Source organism: Bufo gargarizans, chromosome 2 (genome assembly GCF_014858855.1).
Source record: "Bufo gargarizans isolate SCDJY-AF-19 chromosome 2, ASM1485885v1, whole genome shotgun sequence".
NCBI classification, from domain to species: Eukaryota; Metazoa; Chordata; class Amphibia; order Anura; family Bufonidae; genus Bufo; species Bufo gargarizans.
Window position 1 is genome coordinate 709962148 of NC_058081.1, and position 16901 is coordinate 709979048.

At 45.2% G+C, this 16901-nt stretch overlaps 1 protein-coding gene across 1 annotated transcript in view; it reads left to right on the plus strand.

Moving 5' to 3' along the window:
- Positions 1–10675, plus strand: part of HPN (hepsin) — a 62684-nt gene extending 52009 nt beyond the window's left edge. The window contains exons 7-15 of the mRNA XM_044282569.1: positions 1133–1262; positions 1540–1662; positions 2328–2368; positions 4447–4612; positions 4696–4886; positions 6279–6374; positions 6464–6606; positions 6915–7079; positions 7589–10675. Of these exons, the coding sequence (XP_044138504.1) occupies positions 1133–1262; positions 1540–1662; positions 2328–2368; positions 4447–4612; positions 4696–4886; positions 6279–6374; positions 6464–6606; positions 6915–7079; positions 7589–7627 (1094 nt within the window). The 3' untranslated portion in view covers positions 7628–10675. The remainder of the gene's footprint in view (positions 1–1132; positions 1263–1539; positions 1663–2327; positions 2369–4446; positions 4613–4695; positions 4887–6278; positions 6375–6463; positions 6607–6914; positions 7080–7588) is intronic.
- The last annotated feature ends 6226 nt before the right edge of the window (positions 10676–16901 follow it).

A 16901-nucleotide genomic window follows, 5' to 3' on the forward strand; every position in this document is an offset into this window, starting at 1 on the left:
AACGCATTGCATCCGCACTTGCATTTTTCACTCTAGTCCCATTCACTTCTATGGGACCAGGGCTGCGTGAAAAACGCAAAATATAAAACATGCTGCGTCTTTCACGCAACGCAGAACTGATGCATGAAAAACAAAAACGCTCATGTAACACAGCTCCATTAAAATGAATGGGTCAGGATTCCGTGCGGGTGCTATGCGTTCACGTCACGCAGTGCACCAGCGCGGAAAACTTGCTATTGTGAAAGGGGCCGAAGAGAGAGAGAGAAAAAAATACAGGATCCTGTAAAAAAAAACTGATCCTGTTGTCATCCGTTTGAGCCATTTCTGTCCTGCACGCAGTACTTTTGTTTCCGTCTAAAAAAACGTATCAAACGGATGACAACCCCTCCAAGAAAGAGTTAATAAAAGTTAATCTGTAAGTTATGTGCACCCCAAAATTGCACCATTACAAACTACAACTTGTCCCGCAGAAAAACAAGCCCTCATATACTTACATAGATGAAAAAAAAAAGAAAACTATCAAAAAACATTTGGTTAGTAAGGGCCAAAACAGGCTAGTCAATAAGGGGTTAATATATGCTGATGAGCCTCTAGGAGCAACAGGGGCGTCACCATTACACCTACAGACTCTGCTGCTGCCGCGCCCTCTGCACTTTGATTGACAGGGCCTGGCAGGCATGATCACGATTTCACTGCCCAGTCCTGTCAATCAATGTGCAGAGGGTGCGGCAGTTGCAGAGAAAACTGAGCCTCTAGGTGTAATGGTAACGCCCCTATTGCTCCTAGAGGCTCATTTGCATATAGTAGAACATCATTTTTCTCAGCAATGCGGGCACATATGAACATGGGACCAACACGGATGCCTTTAGCTGCCAAGCGCACATGTAAGAGGTCATCCAGTGTCATAGGTACAAAACTGCCACTCATTATGGGCAATCACCTTGTTTTATCCTTGAATCCCTGGTTTACCGCTGCAGGATTTCCCATCCTCCAAAGCTCCTCCCTGTTCAGTCACCAATAAGAATATTTAATTTTTTGCCATAGAAACGAATATTTGGTAGTCGCAGCCCCGCCCCAACATTGAATTCCTATAGCTTCTCATCAAGGCCATTGTTCTCGTTTAATATTTCAGTCCAGGTGAACCCTCCAGATCACCGGCTCACCGTATACGATGAACAAGAAAAAACATGGCGGCTGGTTTGCTCTTCTTTAGCCAACGCAGAAGTGGGGATGCTAAGCTGTGAAGAGATGGGCTTTATCAGGTACCATGGGCTTCTCCTCAAGAGTCTTCTTCTCAAGAGTTTACCCTGAGTACATACATAGATACCGAGTAGGAAGTCAAGGATGCCGTTAAGGTCCTATATCCATGGGAAGGATGGGATGCGATGGAGTTCACATAGACCATGAAGGGACCCCATTTTTAGGTGCTGGAAGGGGCCTTCGTATCTTTGATCTGTGGCCCTGTTTGGTATTGTTGAACTCATATATCAAGTGTATATAAGTACCAGTTGTGTATCAGTCACCATATTGTCTTCTTAGGTCCATGAGCCACCAGGTGCTTTCAGTGGAGATCGCAGGAGCGAACGGCACATCAGGGTATTATTGCATTCAGAAATCTCTGTTAGGCAGCGCCAAAAGACTTCATGATGTGCTGACCGTCTGGTAAGTGTCTGGTCTGGTATCTGTGGGCCTCAATGCTATGGCTGTAGACACAAAACCCTTTTGGTCCGAAAGTCTTCTCATCTGGGAGAGACCGGTTGCTATGGATAAACTCCATTGGAAAGACAGTGTGCCCCTAGCAACCAATGTGGCATGCATCATTCACTGATCTAGGGTGTGGCTACTGGTAAAGTGCCTAAGGTGATTAGTACCAAGTGGGTGCCAACAAAAAACTTTAGGCTTTGCCAACTGGGGTGAAGGAAAGCCTAGCTAAGGTTTTGCTGATATAAAAAAGAATTAATTCATTACATAATGGCCAATATTTTTATCGTTGAAACCAAAGTACCTTAGCCAATCCCCCCAGACAACCAGGTGAGGGAAGCAAAAAATTCTGTAACTCCTGGGGAAATGGGGTGAGTTGATATGTCTACTTGCTAAACAATCCAATTCTGGCTGCCTTCGGCCAACATTAGAGGGAGCTAATTGAATGTGGATTTACCTATATTAATCTGTATGCAGTCAGCTCCCTCTAGAGGTGGTTGCAGGTAGATACAGTGACAGTGTCAGACCTCCATGACAGTTGTACAGGAGTCCTCTATCATAATGATCTTGTCTGCAGAATATATGATGCATGGATAATAACTCTGCTTCCCTGTTTTCCTCCACAGCGAGTGTCCGAGTGGTCATTTTCTCTCCGTTCAGTGTCAAGGTAAGGTCACAATGCGTCACCTTTAGGTCAGGCTGGGTACGCAGAGGCTCCAACCAGATGGACACCCAGATAAAGATCAGGACATTTTTAATGTAGATGTGAATCCTTTATTAGGATAGAAGAGAATGGAGAATGTACTAAGCTAAATGAGCCAGAATTCTGCCACAATTTGCTCCAAAAATCAGACATACCTGCTTTGCACCATATTTATTAAAAGGGGTTGTCCGGGTTCAGAGCTGCACCCGGACATATCCCCATCTTCACCCCTCCGGCCCCCCTGATATGAGCATTTTATGTGTAAGCTGTGTACCGGGGTGGGCTCCACAGGATACAGTGAAGTCACAAACGAGGAAAGCCACTCCAACACCAGCTTTGGCCAAAACAGAATTTTGCTTAAATGTGGCAAAAAAACCAAAAATGGAGTAATGGATGCAGGAGGGAAGTGGAGTAATTTGCCTACTGGCGGGCACAACTAAACTGCCACATCTAACCTGTTATTACCCTAAAAGAACAAAAAACACTGTATGGGTGTGTGCTACGGGCTAGCCTGCGGTGCAGCACAATAGCTTACAATCTTACCAAGCTCTACAGTATTCCCCCTCCCATAACTGGTCCTGTAGCCCGTGCCTGAGTATTCCTCCTGAGCAAAACGGCAGCCTGGCTTGAGTTTGTGGGAAGTTTATCAGCTCTCCAGTGTGAAATGTCCCTTAAGTTATGGAGTCCTTGCAATGGACAGTAGTAACACTTGTGGCCTGACACAAACAGAAACCCTAACTAACTAACTGCAGGCCTGGTCTCAGTCTCTATGCGCCAACACTGTAATGAGGTGCGTGCACGATCTTACCGACCCGGGTCTGCTCTGCATCAGCTGGTGACTCTGAACAGAACAAATGCCTCTCCAACAAGCATGCAGTATCACAGTGTATGTTGCTTTGCTCCTCACTCAGCTCTCATTAGCTTTCCTGGAAGCAATCCTCATTCCTCTGGACAGGATCAGGGTCTTGAACATGATCAGCCTCACTTAGCTGCAACTCTGGTCACTGATGTATGGTCCCACACCTTGATGCCGTCAAATCCTCTGCTCACACAGTTCCTCGGTCTCAGTTTCCTCTAAAATGGCTGCTTCCTTTTATTCTCCAGGCTCTGAAACTCCACCTCTCATGAATATGAAAATATATGCAGTCTGTTAGCTGTGTTTTAGAAACAGCGACATCTTGTGGCCAAACAGCTGAATGTCAGTCCAGATCATTTAATTTAATCTATACAAACAGTGTTCAGACAATGAGAGCTGTTTCCCCATCTCACACATGCTCCGATGCTCTCCCTTCCCCTGCCCTGTATAGCGCAGTGCTAGGGCTTTTTTGTTTATATTTTTTACATTGCTAGATGGAGGCTTCCGCCTAGCAGTATTCCTGGTGACGTCACCGGCACCGATGGGCAGGCTTTAGCTAAAGCCTGCCCATTAGTCCCGGTGACGTCACCAGGCTTACTGCTAGGCTGAAGCCTCTGCCTAGCAGAGACCCGGTACATCAGCGGATCTAATGAAAAAGCCCTTTTCCTATGCGATTCAGGGCAGGGCAAGGGAGAGCATCGGAGCATGAAATGGGGGGGCTGCCTGGTTGAAGAAGGGGATATCTCTGGGTTCAGCTCTGAAGCCAGTCAACTCCTTTAAGTGTTTTGTGCCCTTTTTTAGCCTCATCTGACAATAAGGGAGATTTACTAATCAAAATGCGCCATGTGTTTGTTACAATGTATCCGCTTTCCAGATTGTTTTGCCCATGGACAATTGTCTAGACTGTATAACATTGTAACAAACCATCAGCTGTGTGACATTAGAGCAGGACACCTTTTCAGCTCCTGGTTGTGAGTAAGAATCAATTTACTGGCGGAAAGCAGAGATTTTGAAAACAGTGGGGAATGGAAACACAGAAGTGTATTACAAATTTGCAGAAATTGTATATTCCTGGGGCTTGTTGGGTGGTAAACCTGCCTGAGGAAGGGGGATCCAAGGGCCACAACTGATATAATGGGGGGTACGTTCACACGCATGACTTCTTCTCTTTCCTGTGACTCCACAGATTGCGGACGGAGGAAGATGGCCGTGGACAGGATTGTGGGGGGGCAAGATGCCGCACTTGGTCAGTGGCCATGGCAGGTCAGCTTACGGTACGACGGGACCCATCTCTGTGGTGGCTCCTTGATATCCAGTGAGTGGGTCCTCACCTCGGCCCACTGTTTTCCAGAGTAAGTGACTAGATGGCGGATGAACAGTCTATTCGGCGCTCTATGCTTGGGTGGTCATTCATTTACTTCTGCTGTATAATCAGGAGGAACCGCGTGGTGAGTCTTTGGAGCGCGTTTGCTGGGGGCGTATCGCATGTCTCCTCCCGCGGATACGTGCATAGTGTGAAGAGTGTTATATACCACGCCGGATACTTACCCTTTATATACACAGACAGTGAAGAAAACAGCAACGACATAGCCCTGGTGCATCTGCTCACCCCGCTCACACTCACAGGTAAACATACCTTACGTATCAACTGTCTGAGAAAACGGTCACAATTATGTATGGTTAGAAAAACCTTCAAGGAAAGTGTAATACTTTAAATTAATGTGTAGTACCAAGGACATTGTTTGATGTGTATTGTAATTTGTAATCTCCACTGAGATTGCACCAGCAGCAGAATAGTGAGTGCAGCTCTGGAGTATAATACGGGATGTAACTCAGGATCAGTACAGGATGAGTAATGTAATGTATGTACACAGTGACTGCACCAGCAGAATAGTGAGTGCAGCTCTGGAGTATAATGCAGGATGTAACTCAGGATCAGTACAGGATAAGTAATGTATGTACACAGTGACTCCATAAGCAGAATAGTGAGTACAGCTCTGGAGTATAATACAGGATGTAACTCAGGATCAGTACAGGATAAGTAATGTAATGTATGTACACAGTGACTGCTCCAGCAGAATAGTGAGTGCAGCTCTGGAGTATAATACAGGATGTAACTCAGGATCAGTACAGGATGAGTAATGTAATGTATGTACACAGTGACTGCTCCAGCAGAATACTGAGTGCAGCTCTGGAGTATAATACAGGATGTAACTCAGGATCAGTACAGGATAAGTAATGTAATGTATGTACACAGTGACTGCACCAGCAGAATACTGAGTGCAGCTCTGGAGTATAATACAGGATGTAACTCAGGATCAGTACAGGATGAGTAATGTAATGTATGTACACAGTGACTGCACCAGCAGAATAGTGAGTGCAGCTCTGGAGTATAATACAGGATGTGACTCAGGATCAGTACAGGATAAGTAATGCAATGTATGTACACAGTGACTGCACCAGCAGAATAGTGAGTGCAGCTCTGGAGTATAATACATTATATAACTCAGGATCAGTACAGGATAAGTAATGTAATGTATGTACACAGTGACTGCACCAGCAGAATAGTGAGTGCAGCTCTGGAGTATAATACATTATATAACTCAGGATCAGTACAGGATAAGTAATGTAATGTATGTACACAGTCACTCCACCAGCAGAATAGTGAGTGCAGCTCTGGAGTATAATACAGGATGTAACTCAGGATCAGTACAGGATAAGTAATGTAATGTATGTACACAGTGACTGCACCAGCAGAATAGTGAGTGCAGCTCTGGAGTATAATACAGGATGTAACTCAGGATCAGTACAGGATAAGTAATGTATGTACACAGTGACTGCACCAGCAGAATAGTGAGTGCAGCTCTGGAGTATAATACAGGATGTAACTCAGGATCAGTACAGGCTAAGTAATGTATGTACACAGTGACTGCACCAGCAGAATAGTGAGTGCAGCTCTGGAGTATAATACAGGATGTATTTCAATGTATAAAAGTATAAGTATCTGTGTTTTTCTAGAGTACGTTCAGCCGGTTTGCCTTCCTGCGCTGGGTCAGCAGATGGTGGATGGAAAGGTGTGCACAGTTACCGGGTGGGGTAACACTCAGTATTATGGTGAGTGATGTCTGCGGAGTTCATATGTGTTTATTATGCTGCGTGTTCATCCACAGACTATAGAATCGATGATACATCTTTATGTTTAGGTCAACAGTCGGACATCCTGCAGGAAGCATCGGTGCCTATAATAAGCAGTGCTGTCTGTAATCAACCAGATTATTATAACAATCAGATCACTGGGAAGATGTTCTGCGCTGGATATCCCGAGGGTGGGACTGACGCTTGTCAGGTAGATGGCCTTTTTTGATTGAGTTCTCCACTAGATTTATAACCTTTGTAAGCTATACTGTAGTCAAGCCAGATGTATTGTGCATGGTTCCTCCTGTTGTGATGTCAGATCTGTGCTGTGTTCTCTGAGCCAATCATATGTCAGATCTTTTCCATCTTCCATCTCATAGGAGAGATAGACTGCAGCTGCATCTCCCTCCTCCCCACCCGGTCTTAAAGTGCTAATTCAAGTAGCTATAAGTAAAGAGAATATTAGATTCCCTCTGTTTCTAATTTTTCTCCTGTACTTCATATGCATCTTGTATACAGGGAGACAGTGGAGGCCCTTTCGTTTGTGAAGATACCATCTCCCGCACTTCAAGATGGCGCCTGTGTGGAATTGTCAGCTGGGGGATAGGCTGCGCTATGCCAAACAAACCTGGGGTATATGCCAAGGTGGATCAATACCAACACTGGATTTACAGAGCCATGAAGGTTAGTACCCTGGGTGTAAAGAAGATGGTGATGGTAGGAGAGGTGGTGCATGTGTCTGGGGGTTATTAAATGACTATAGAAGACTTATGTATGGATATTTTTGGAATAAAGGTGGCAGAAATAGGCCAAGAGGTCATAGGTATTTTTTATTTTATGATTGTTTTATATTTTTGGGATTGCTTTTAAAAGACTGATGCCCAGCAGATATCTGCCACAAAGTCAAGGGTTATCTGGGGTTTATGATTAGTAAATTGATTATCTTCTGTTTTTGGGCCTATAAGACAACTATAGACCATCATTCGAGGTCAGAAGTAATTTATTTGCAAGGCCCATTTCGATAAACAAGTTTATTGGCCGGTTGCAGGCAATGGCTGAGCAACTAGTTGGCCTTTACATATGATAAATTTGGACAAGTCTACTAGAAATACCAGACAGGTTAGTTTATAAAAAAATTGGTCCTCATGTGTTGACCCATGAACATTTTATTTATTTGATTCCCCAACTTTCAGACCAAATCTGAAGAGACTGGAATTCTTGAGATGCAGTGAAGAAAGATCAAGCTCTACAGTCTGTCGAGACAAGACAATTCTGGACTCACGTCTGATACAAGACGACCATTTTTTGTTGTTTTTGTTTTTGTTTTGCAGCATCTGAAGAACTTTTAGTAAGCGCTATGAGAGACTAAACCCTAGCCCTTGATGTCTGTTCTCTTTCTTATGCCATGATAAGATGTCACTTCATAAGCTGCTACAATGTTACAACATTAGTTACAAAGAACTCAGGTGTATGATTAAATGTCCATCCGCAGCCATCGTCAAATTGAGTATCAGCTTGCGGTAAAAGCACGCATACACTTTACCTATAGTGATAAAAATACTTTGGTACTATTATAGTGTTACTTTCAATAAGGTTTGATACTTTATACAAATTTAGTCATCCTTATTGGACTTTCTTCAAGGACTTTGTGTTTTATAGGAGAACTTTGTCCTTTGTGTAGAGGAGGGGAACTACAGAAATGAAAATAATTGCATCAAGTCAAGACAAGTCTTGATGAAAGCTTGTCTCCTCTTGACTTGGTTGAGTGAGCTTAGTGGTTGGATCTCAAAAAACCCTGAACTAGAAAATACCATGGACTGATGGGTGGTCTTTTAATTTGTTTTGGTTAAGTGAACTGATTGGTTGGACCACTTGAGAGAGAAAATAAAGTAGGGTGATTTAGCATGGTCCAAGAGACCAACCCTTTGAGAAGACTGCTCCCGGCCTTTTTCTATGAGAGGATTGTCTTCCACTTTTGGAGGGTGGTTTCAATGGTAAATGGCTGAATGAGCTGATTAGTTGGCTCAAATGAAAGAGACTTGTTTGTGTCACAGTTGACTAGGGCTATCCAAAGTCAGAAACTGACTAGTTGACCTGAAATTCCTTCTAGCTTGTTTAGAGGTGTGCAGTTGACCAAAATCTCTCCAAAAGATCACATCATGAGAAGACCACCTATGGCCTTCTCCTTTGGATGTCCCTTCCAATTGATCCTTTCTTGAAAAAAAAACTGTGGTTGACGATGAACATTTTTAGCAAGACTAATATTTTAAGCTTTTGGTGCTCTTGAATGTATCTGATATGACCGTAAATGCATAAAATGGTCAACGGTAATTTTTCTAGGTGTTTGCTCGGCACCAATGAAAATATTAGGTCCACTGGTTATTGTCTATTGGGAACATCATGGAAATGGCTGGTTTATCATAGGAAACTTCAAACATGGAGACATAGATATGGAATGACTATTTTCTAATAGGTGGTCTTGACATCGGTTGGCCATGGGTAGTCCTGCTTATGGTTGGACATAATTGTGTAGGAGTAAAGCTCTGATTAGATGAGAGGGTCACCAGCTTTTTTTTGTCTTGATATGGTCTTCTGGTCAATGATATGTTAGAGACGGAAATGGCTCTTTCTATGTAGCCCTCCGTTGTCTCCTGCTCGAACACCATTAGGGTCCTCTATGGCTCGAAACTATTAAAGGGACCTCCAGTGCATTATAGAATTCCCAGGTAACAGCTATTAGATCAGCGTTGCAAGAATGGACTTCAAGCACTTTATGGAAAAGAAAGAATATCTTCTTCTAATCAAGGCATTGTGGAATACCAGTAACATACACGAATACCAAAGATAGTTGTTTGTATTGCTACGTTTGGACAAAAGAGGCCTGAAGATTGTGGAGCCTCATTATTTTACCAAAGATTTGTACAGAAGAAGTTATAGGGGATCGCCAGGACTACAAAATTGCTGGGCTGTCCTTAAGAGAGGCCATCAGTATTACATTGAGGGGGTCTCGATCAGCTGATTGAAGGGGTCATGTCGTACATTTGTCTGTTCCTGGTATTATAGCTCAGTGCCATTCCCTGAAATAGAATTGAGCTGCTCTGAGGCTCAGCTGATCAGAGGAAGTGCCGAGAGTCAGACCCCCCCTCACTGATCTGATGGTCAGGCCAGGTCATCAGTTTGTAGTTCTGGAGAGCCCCTTTAAACTTTTGACATTCAATGTGTTGCCTGCACCAGATCTACATAAGTCACAAGTTTTATGCTCTCCACACTGTATAGTGATTTTTCCATGTACTCTTATTATAGTGTCATTTCATCTCTAAATGCAGTTTTACAGTTTGCGATCTACATGTAACATCAGATTGTTTTACTTCATACTCCAGCCACATCCAGAGCTGCATTCAAAATTGTCCTACATCTCTCTGCTGCCACCTTCTGGTTTAACAGCTGCACTGACTTTTCTCCTCTGTGGTTATAAAACATCCGGTGTCGGGGCGAGGACGAGCCTCCCCAGCATCGCGGGTGACGCTAGAGAGTCTCGTTCCCGTCATCGCCTGCCGTTGGCTGCTTCCCCCGCGCACAGGGAGAAGCAGCTGCGGCGTTGAGGGGACCAGGAGCAGCGCAGGTAACGGGGAGCCAGGTAAGTAGATTCAGCGTGAGGGGCCCGGGCATATGGGGGACATTTGATAGTCTCGGATAACTCCTTTGCTCATAGTAGGTGTGGATTTCATGTTCTGCCTTTAGGACAGCCCAAAGTTATTAAGGGCGGGTTCACATCAGCGTTATGAATTCCGTTATAACGGAAAATAATGGTATTCGTAAGACGGAATCCAAAGCGCAAACCCTTAGAGGCATTCCGTTTTGATCCGTCATAAGACAGGTCTAGGGGCAGCACAACGGATCCGTCCGGTTCCCGTAGCGTCCGGCAGTAGGCGTAGAAGATGCAGCGTGTCCCAGAATGGCGTGAGGCAGAGAGCAGAGCATCACTGGAGCTCATGTAAGCTGATAGGGATACGTCTGTGGATGTAATGTAACCTGCAACTGTGAGTGCAGCTTTGGATGTGACTAGAGTATAAGACATAATATAACTCATGTTAATGCAGTAGAAAGTTACTCAATGTTCTGTGTCGGTATACACTGAAAAATGATTTTCCTAAGTGACCCAGACAGCAATAATGTCTCCTAATGTACATGTAATTCCAACTGTCAATACTTGTGAGCGATGTATGTCCCGAGCCTCGAATAAATGTACAGTTTAAAATAATACAGAATATCATATCAGATCATTGCCACATCTTCTATTTACTTGAATTCTATTCATTTAGTCTAGTGATGGACTCACGGTAATCTCGAAAGGCGTCACTTGCCAGGATCTAGTGGCGATTATGTTCTTATATTGTATGTTGTTTCTTATTTCTTATGTCAATGTGCAGCCTTCCGAACAGCTCTGTGTCCATACACTGAATACTGCAGCTCTGCCTGTCTCTCATAGCAGGAAATCCCAGCACCAGTCAGGAGCTCAGCTCCTGTGCAATGCAGAACGCGGCACCTAAAAATTACATTGGAGCTTAAAGGAAATGTCCCCGAAAATGTTATCTGACAGTTAAAACCAGATAGTAACAAATCTCCTTTCTGTCTTTTTTTTTAATTCAATATCCTGAACATGATTACAGGGGCGGCCATCTTGTCTAAGCATTTAGAAAATTACTTTACGGCAGCCCATTGGGCCATAGACACAATGGTCTGGAGGGGACCTCATTGACTTCTATGGTGGAGTTTTCTGGGCATGATCTGTGACCCGTGCAGAGGTCATTGTACAAGGAATAAATAGATCAGCTCTAACAATGATCTACTGTGAATGGTGGATCCTGTCTTATCTATACACAGAGGTGGTATCAGTACAGGCAGGCTTAGAATGACAGATAAGCAGATAACTGCAGTACAGAGATCATTACAGACCAAGAAGTGGTGCTGATTATTAGGCTTAGTGGCCAGAGTTTAAGCTGCAGGAATTTATGTTGTTTTTTTTTTTTAGATATTGATATGGAAAATTAAAAAGAACATCATCAAAAACTCTTTAAAAATATGTTAAACATAAAAATGTGATTTAAACAATAGGTCATTTTCCGGCGACATATTCCCTTTAAAGACGTTTTAAATAGGGACCCTTGTGGCCCTACTGAATGGAACAGAACCATAAGGACCTCGGGTTCACTTCACTAGAACCGCAGGGACAAGGGTGTAGCTAAGGCTACTTTCACATCTGCGTTTTTGCCCGATCCGTTATAGATCAGCAAAAAAACGTTTCCGTCATGATAATGCAACCGCCTGCATCCGTTATGAACGGATCCGGTTGTATTATCTCTAAAATGGTTCTTGAGAGGGCATAGAAGACACCGGTATTGCTAATTGCACATGGGAGGTGGGGGCCACCTACAGATTGGGGCCCAGGCGTTTCATGTGTTGCCTCCAGATGCTATAGTGCCGCCAGCATACAGAACATTAAACATGGACACAGTACCCCTGCCTGATTGGGGCCTAACAAAGCATTTTGTCAGGTTGATACTTGCACTTGCGGCTCATGGACACAAGGTGGCAGCATAAGAGAGAAAGTGACATGAAGAGTTACATTGTATGTATTATAAACAGAGAAAATCAACTAGAATCTTTATCTCGCGGCAAAAGATACAATTTAATAAACAATTAAGAGGAAAGACGTAGAAACAACATTCCTCCGCGCTGCTGGCGGGCAGCCGATGCAGTACACAGGTGCGGTATGTTAGATGTGACTGGTGTAGATGTATAGATCAGGATCTTATATAGATCGCAGCAGTAAGGCCTCATGCACACGACCGTTGTTGTGTTCCGTTCCGCAAAATGGGGTTCCGTTGTTCCGTGATCCGTTTCCGTTTTTGTTTCCGTGTGTCTTCCCTTACTTTTGGAGGATCTCCAGACATAAAGGAAAGTAAAAAAAAAAGTCTAAGACAGGTTTGCCATGCAAATGATAGCAAAAAAACGGACGGGGACGCGCGGATGCGGATGACAATCTTGTGTGCCTCCGCGTTTTTTAGCGGTCCCATTGACCTTAAATGGGTCTGCGAATCGTTTTTTGCGAAAATAATAGGACAGGTTATATTTTTTGGACGGACTGGAACCACGGACGCGGATGGCAAACGGTGCATTAGTCCAGTTTTCAACGGACCCATTGAAAATAGAAAAAAACGACGCAACGGACACGGAATAAAACAACAGTTGTGTGCACGAGGCCTACTCCTGATGATATAACACATGATCAGTCTCTGCAGTCACTCTTCATTGGCCCGAGGTCAACATCAGAACGATGCTGTGCTAAGTCTCTGCACCCCAGGGGCCCTTTTCTAGGAATGCTGGCCCCAGGATGCGACTTGCTTATGTTCTCCAGCAGGTCTGACTGGCCACCAGTCGCTCCAGTATCCGGCTGCCTCTGACTTTCGGCTGCCAATTCTCTAGACAAGGACAAGGGGTGTACACAGATATCCTAGGGCCCCTTATAGCAAAACTTGCTATGGGCTCCCTGCCCCACCCAGTTTCCCAGTACGCGTGCGACAATCAAATCCAGACAATGCAGATTTCTGACAAAGGCCTCATGCACACGACCGTTGTTCTGGTCCGCATTCACTTCAATGGGGCCGCAAAAGATGTGGACAGCATTCCGTGTGCTGTCCGCATCCGCTTCGTTCCGTGGCCCCGCAAAAAAAATATAACATGTCCTATTCTTGTCCATTTTGCGGACAAGAATAGGCATTTCTACAATTGGCCGCCCGTTACGTTCTGCAAATTGCGGAACGCACACGGACGCCATCCGTGGTTTGCGGACACACAACGGTCGTGTGCATGGGACCTAATTTGGATATTTGGAAGAAATTTTAATACATTTTAAAAAAGTTACCCTCCACCTGACCCACTTTATCCAACTTCTATGTCGGAAAAAGTGGAATAGGGGCTTAATAAATATGAGGCTCATTCTGAGATCGATAATGTATAAATCTGCTTCACCGCACATATCACAAAGCTGTCTGCCTGCAGCCATCACTAGGGGGAGCTCAATGCATGGGAATTTATACAGTTACCACTTACTGGAATGGAAGCTGTAATGATGTTTGCATTAGGCTCCCCCTAGTGGCAGCTAGCGTGAAAATGAAGAGTTCTTGCAGTGGAAAAAAGTAGTTCAGCTCCAGGGCCCGTAGCAGTTGCATGCTCTCCCTTCATTGAATGTACGTCACTGACCAGGACTATGAGGACATGACATCTGGTCTTGTGGCTCCGGTTCTCTGCCGTGGCTGCTCTGGTACCTCTACTTTCTCATGGAGCCTGCTGACATCCCCCGGAGGGCCGAGGTGGACCTAGACCTGCAGACCAGGCAGGTTTATGATCTCAATCACTCCCCTTTTATAAATCAGTTGGTCAGAGTCAGGGCTGTATTTATGCAGTGCGTCCAGGCATGAGAGGAAGGCATAGGATCTGGAGAGGATGAGAGTGGTGGTGGTAGCAATGAGGGTGGTTGTATTCCTCACAATGGCTAATCCTTTTCCCTTTAGTACTCCCCAGGCCGTGTGTGCAGTGTTGGGAGGATGCACACTTTCTATCCTTGGGGCACACCCTGAACTGCATGATGGTGGCTGGGGTGCCCTTTATGCTAGGTAGATGGGTGCCAGGGTGCTGCCTGACGCAAAAACTGAAGCTGCACCCCCCCCCCCACACACCATGCCAATTTCTTAACCTATCCCTTTCCTCCGGCACTTTTGTTAAAGACATATTTGGAAAACGTTACATACAGCACCACATACCTCTCACATCCAGTGACGTCTCCTCTGATGTAGATGTTCTTTCTTTATCTTCTCCATTCAGACCAGACCGCCATGATTATATCTTTCAGCCATCTCCTGTCTCTGCAGAGTTTGACAAACAGACATCTTAGTCCCCTTTCACACGAGCGAGTTTTCCGCGCGGGTGCAATAAGTGAAGTGAACGCATTGCACCCGCACTGAATCCTGACCCATTCATTTTAATGGGTCTGTGCAGATGAGCGTTGTTTTTCACGCATCAGTTCTGCGTTGCGTGAAAATCGCAGCATGTTCTATATTCATGCGTTTTTCACGCAGCCCTGGCCCCATAGAAGTGAATGGGGCTGTGTGAATAACGCATTGCATCCGGAAGCAAGTGCGGGTGCGATGCGTTTTTCACTGATGGTTGCTAGGAGATGTTTGTAAACCTTCCGTTTTTTATCACGCGCATGAAAAACGCATCAAAACACATTGCACCCGCGTGGAAAAAACTAAACAACTGAACGCAATTGCAGACAAAACTGACTGAACTTGCTTGCAAAATGGTGCGAGTTTCACTCAACGCACTCGGACCTAATCTGTCACGCTCGTGTGAAAGAGGACTTAGGCTGGGTTCACACGGACGAGATTTCCACGCGGGTGCAATGCGTGAGGTGAACGCATTGCACTCGCACTGAATCCGGACCCATTCACTCCAATGGGGCTGTGCACATGAGCGGTGATTTTCACGCATCACTTGTGTGTTGCGTGAAAATGGCAGCATGCTCTATATTGTGCATGGGGCTGCGTGAAAATCGCAAGGATCCGCCAGCAAGTGCGGATGCGGTGCGATTTTCACCCATGGTTGCTAAGATGACAGTCTATTAACTGTATTATATTCCTTTATAACATGGTTATAAGGGAAAATAATAGTATTCTTTAATACAGAATGCTTAGTAGAAGGTCAATTCAGGGTTAAAAAATAATAAAAATTAACTCACCTCCTCCTCTTGATTGCGTAGTTGCCGATCTCTTCTTTCTTCTTTAATCATGAGCTGCCGGCTAAAGGACCTGTGGTGACGTCACATCACATGGTCCAATCACATGGCCCATCACCGTGATGACGGACCATGTGATTGGACCATGTGATGAGCTCAGTGACATCGCCACAGGTCCTTTGACAGGTCCTGAAGAAAGAACAGAAGACCGGCAGCTACGTGATCAATTGGAGGAGGTGAGTTATTTTTATTTGTTTTTTTAACCCTCAATTGACCTTGTACTAAGCATTCTGTATTAAAGAATGCTATTATTTTCCCTTATAACCATGTTCAGTGAAGAAGTTCAGGTCTGGGTACCACATTCAGTTTTTTATCACACGCGTGCAAAACGCATTGCACCCGCGCCATAAAAACTGAACAACGGAAAGCAATCGCAGTCAAAACTGACTGCAATTGCGTACCTACTCATGCGGGTTTGCCGCAATGCACCCGGGATGCATCCGGAGCCAAAACGTGACGCCCGTGTGAACCCAGCCTAAGTTTCCTACTTTTCCATCATCCTCTCACCTTCTTAACACCCCATCCTGCCACCTCTAAAACTGTGCCCGCTGCGCTCCCCAATACTGTACTGCAGAAACAGATAATCCCCCTGAAAATACTAGTACCACACAGATAGTTCCCCTTCAATAATTATTGGCACACAGTGCCCTAAAAAATAACGGTGCCCAGCAAATAGTGTCCCTGAAACCTATAGTGCCCTAAACACAGTGTCAAACTCTGGAGCTTGCAGGAAAGGGCGTCTGCTTGTTAGCTCTATAACTGTGGCAGGAATTTAGCTTCTGCCCTTCTCTTTATCTTCTGCTTTATGGGGACTGACTAGCTGAGGAGGAATATGGCTTCTCCTAGGTCTCTGGACTTTACTAACAGAGCTTACAGGAAATGCTTTCGTCCTGGAACTCTGGAGATTGTCTGCTTTCTTCATCCAGCCGAGGCTGAGGGTTCTAAGGCTGGGGAGGTGATCAATGTCTCAGCCGAGACAAGATCCTGGCTTTCTTCCCTATGCAGGCGCACTTCTGAACTCTATCACACAGCCTTCCCCAACAGGGGTGGCTGGCACACACTGATCTAACTTCCTTCTCCTCCCAAGGTGTAGGCTGTGGGAACAGGGTTGGCAACCATATGGGAATGACCCGGACAGTCCGGGTTTGTAATCCTGTGCCCGGGTACAAGCCTTTCTCAGACCCGGGCACAGGATTCAAACTGCAGACTTGCACACCTGACAGCTGGTGATGAGTGGTGGTGTCAGGTGTCAGTCAGCGGCGGCGGCCGATGAGGTGTCAGCAGCGGAGACGATCAGCCGTCACTGCGGGCGATCAGCTGTGATGCTAGCGCAGGGTGGCGCTGTCTTCAGACACTCCCTTACTCCCTCCTTTAAATGTTTTCTTTTACTATTGTTTCTCCTTGTGTTTCCTTTTACCTTATTGTCCTCTCTGATATCCTGTCTGCTTGGCCCGTTCCTCAGTTACAGCTTGCGCTCCACAGCTGGACCCACTTCCGGCCTGTGGAACGCAACTTCCGGTCCCGATACGTTCCACCCGTGTTCGGGTTTGGCTTGAAGAAAAGGTGGCAACCCTAGTCTACACCAGGGCCGGCCTTTGGGGTGTGCGGGCTGTGCGGCCGCACAGGGCGCCATAGCAACAGGGGCGCCG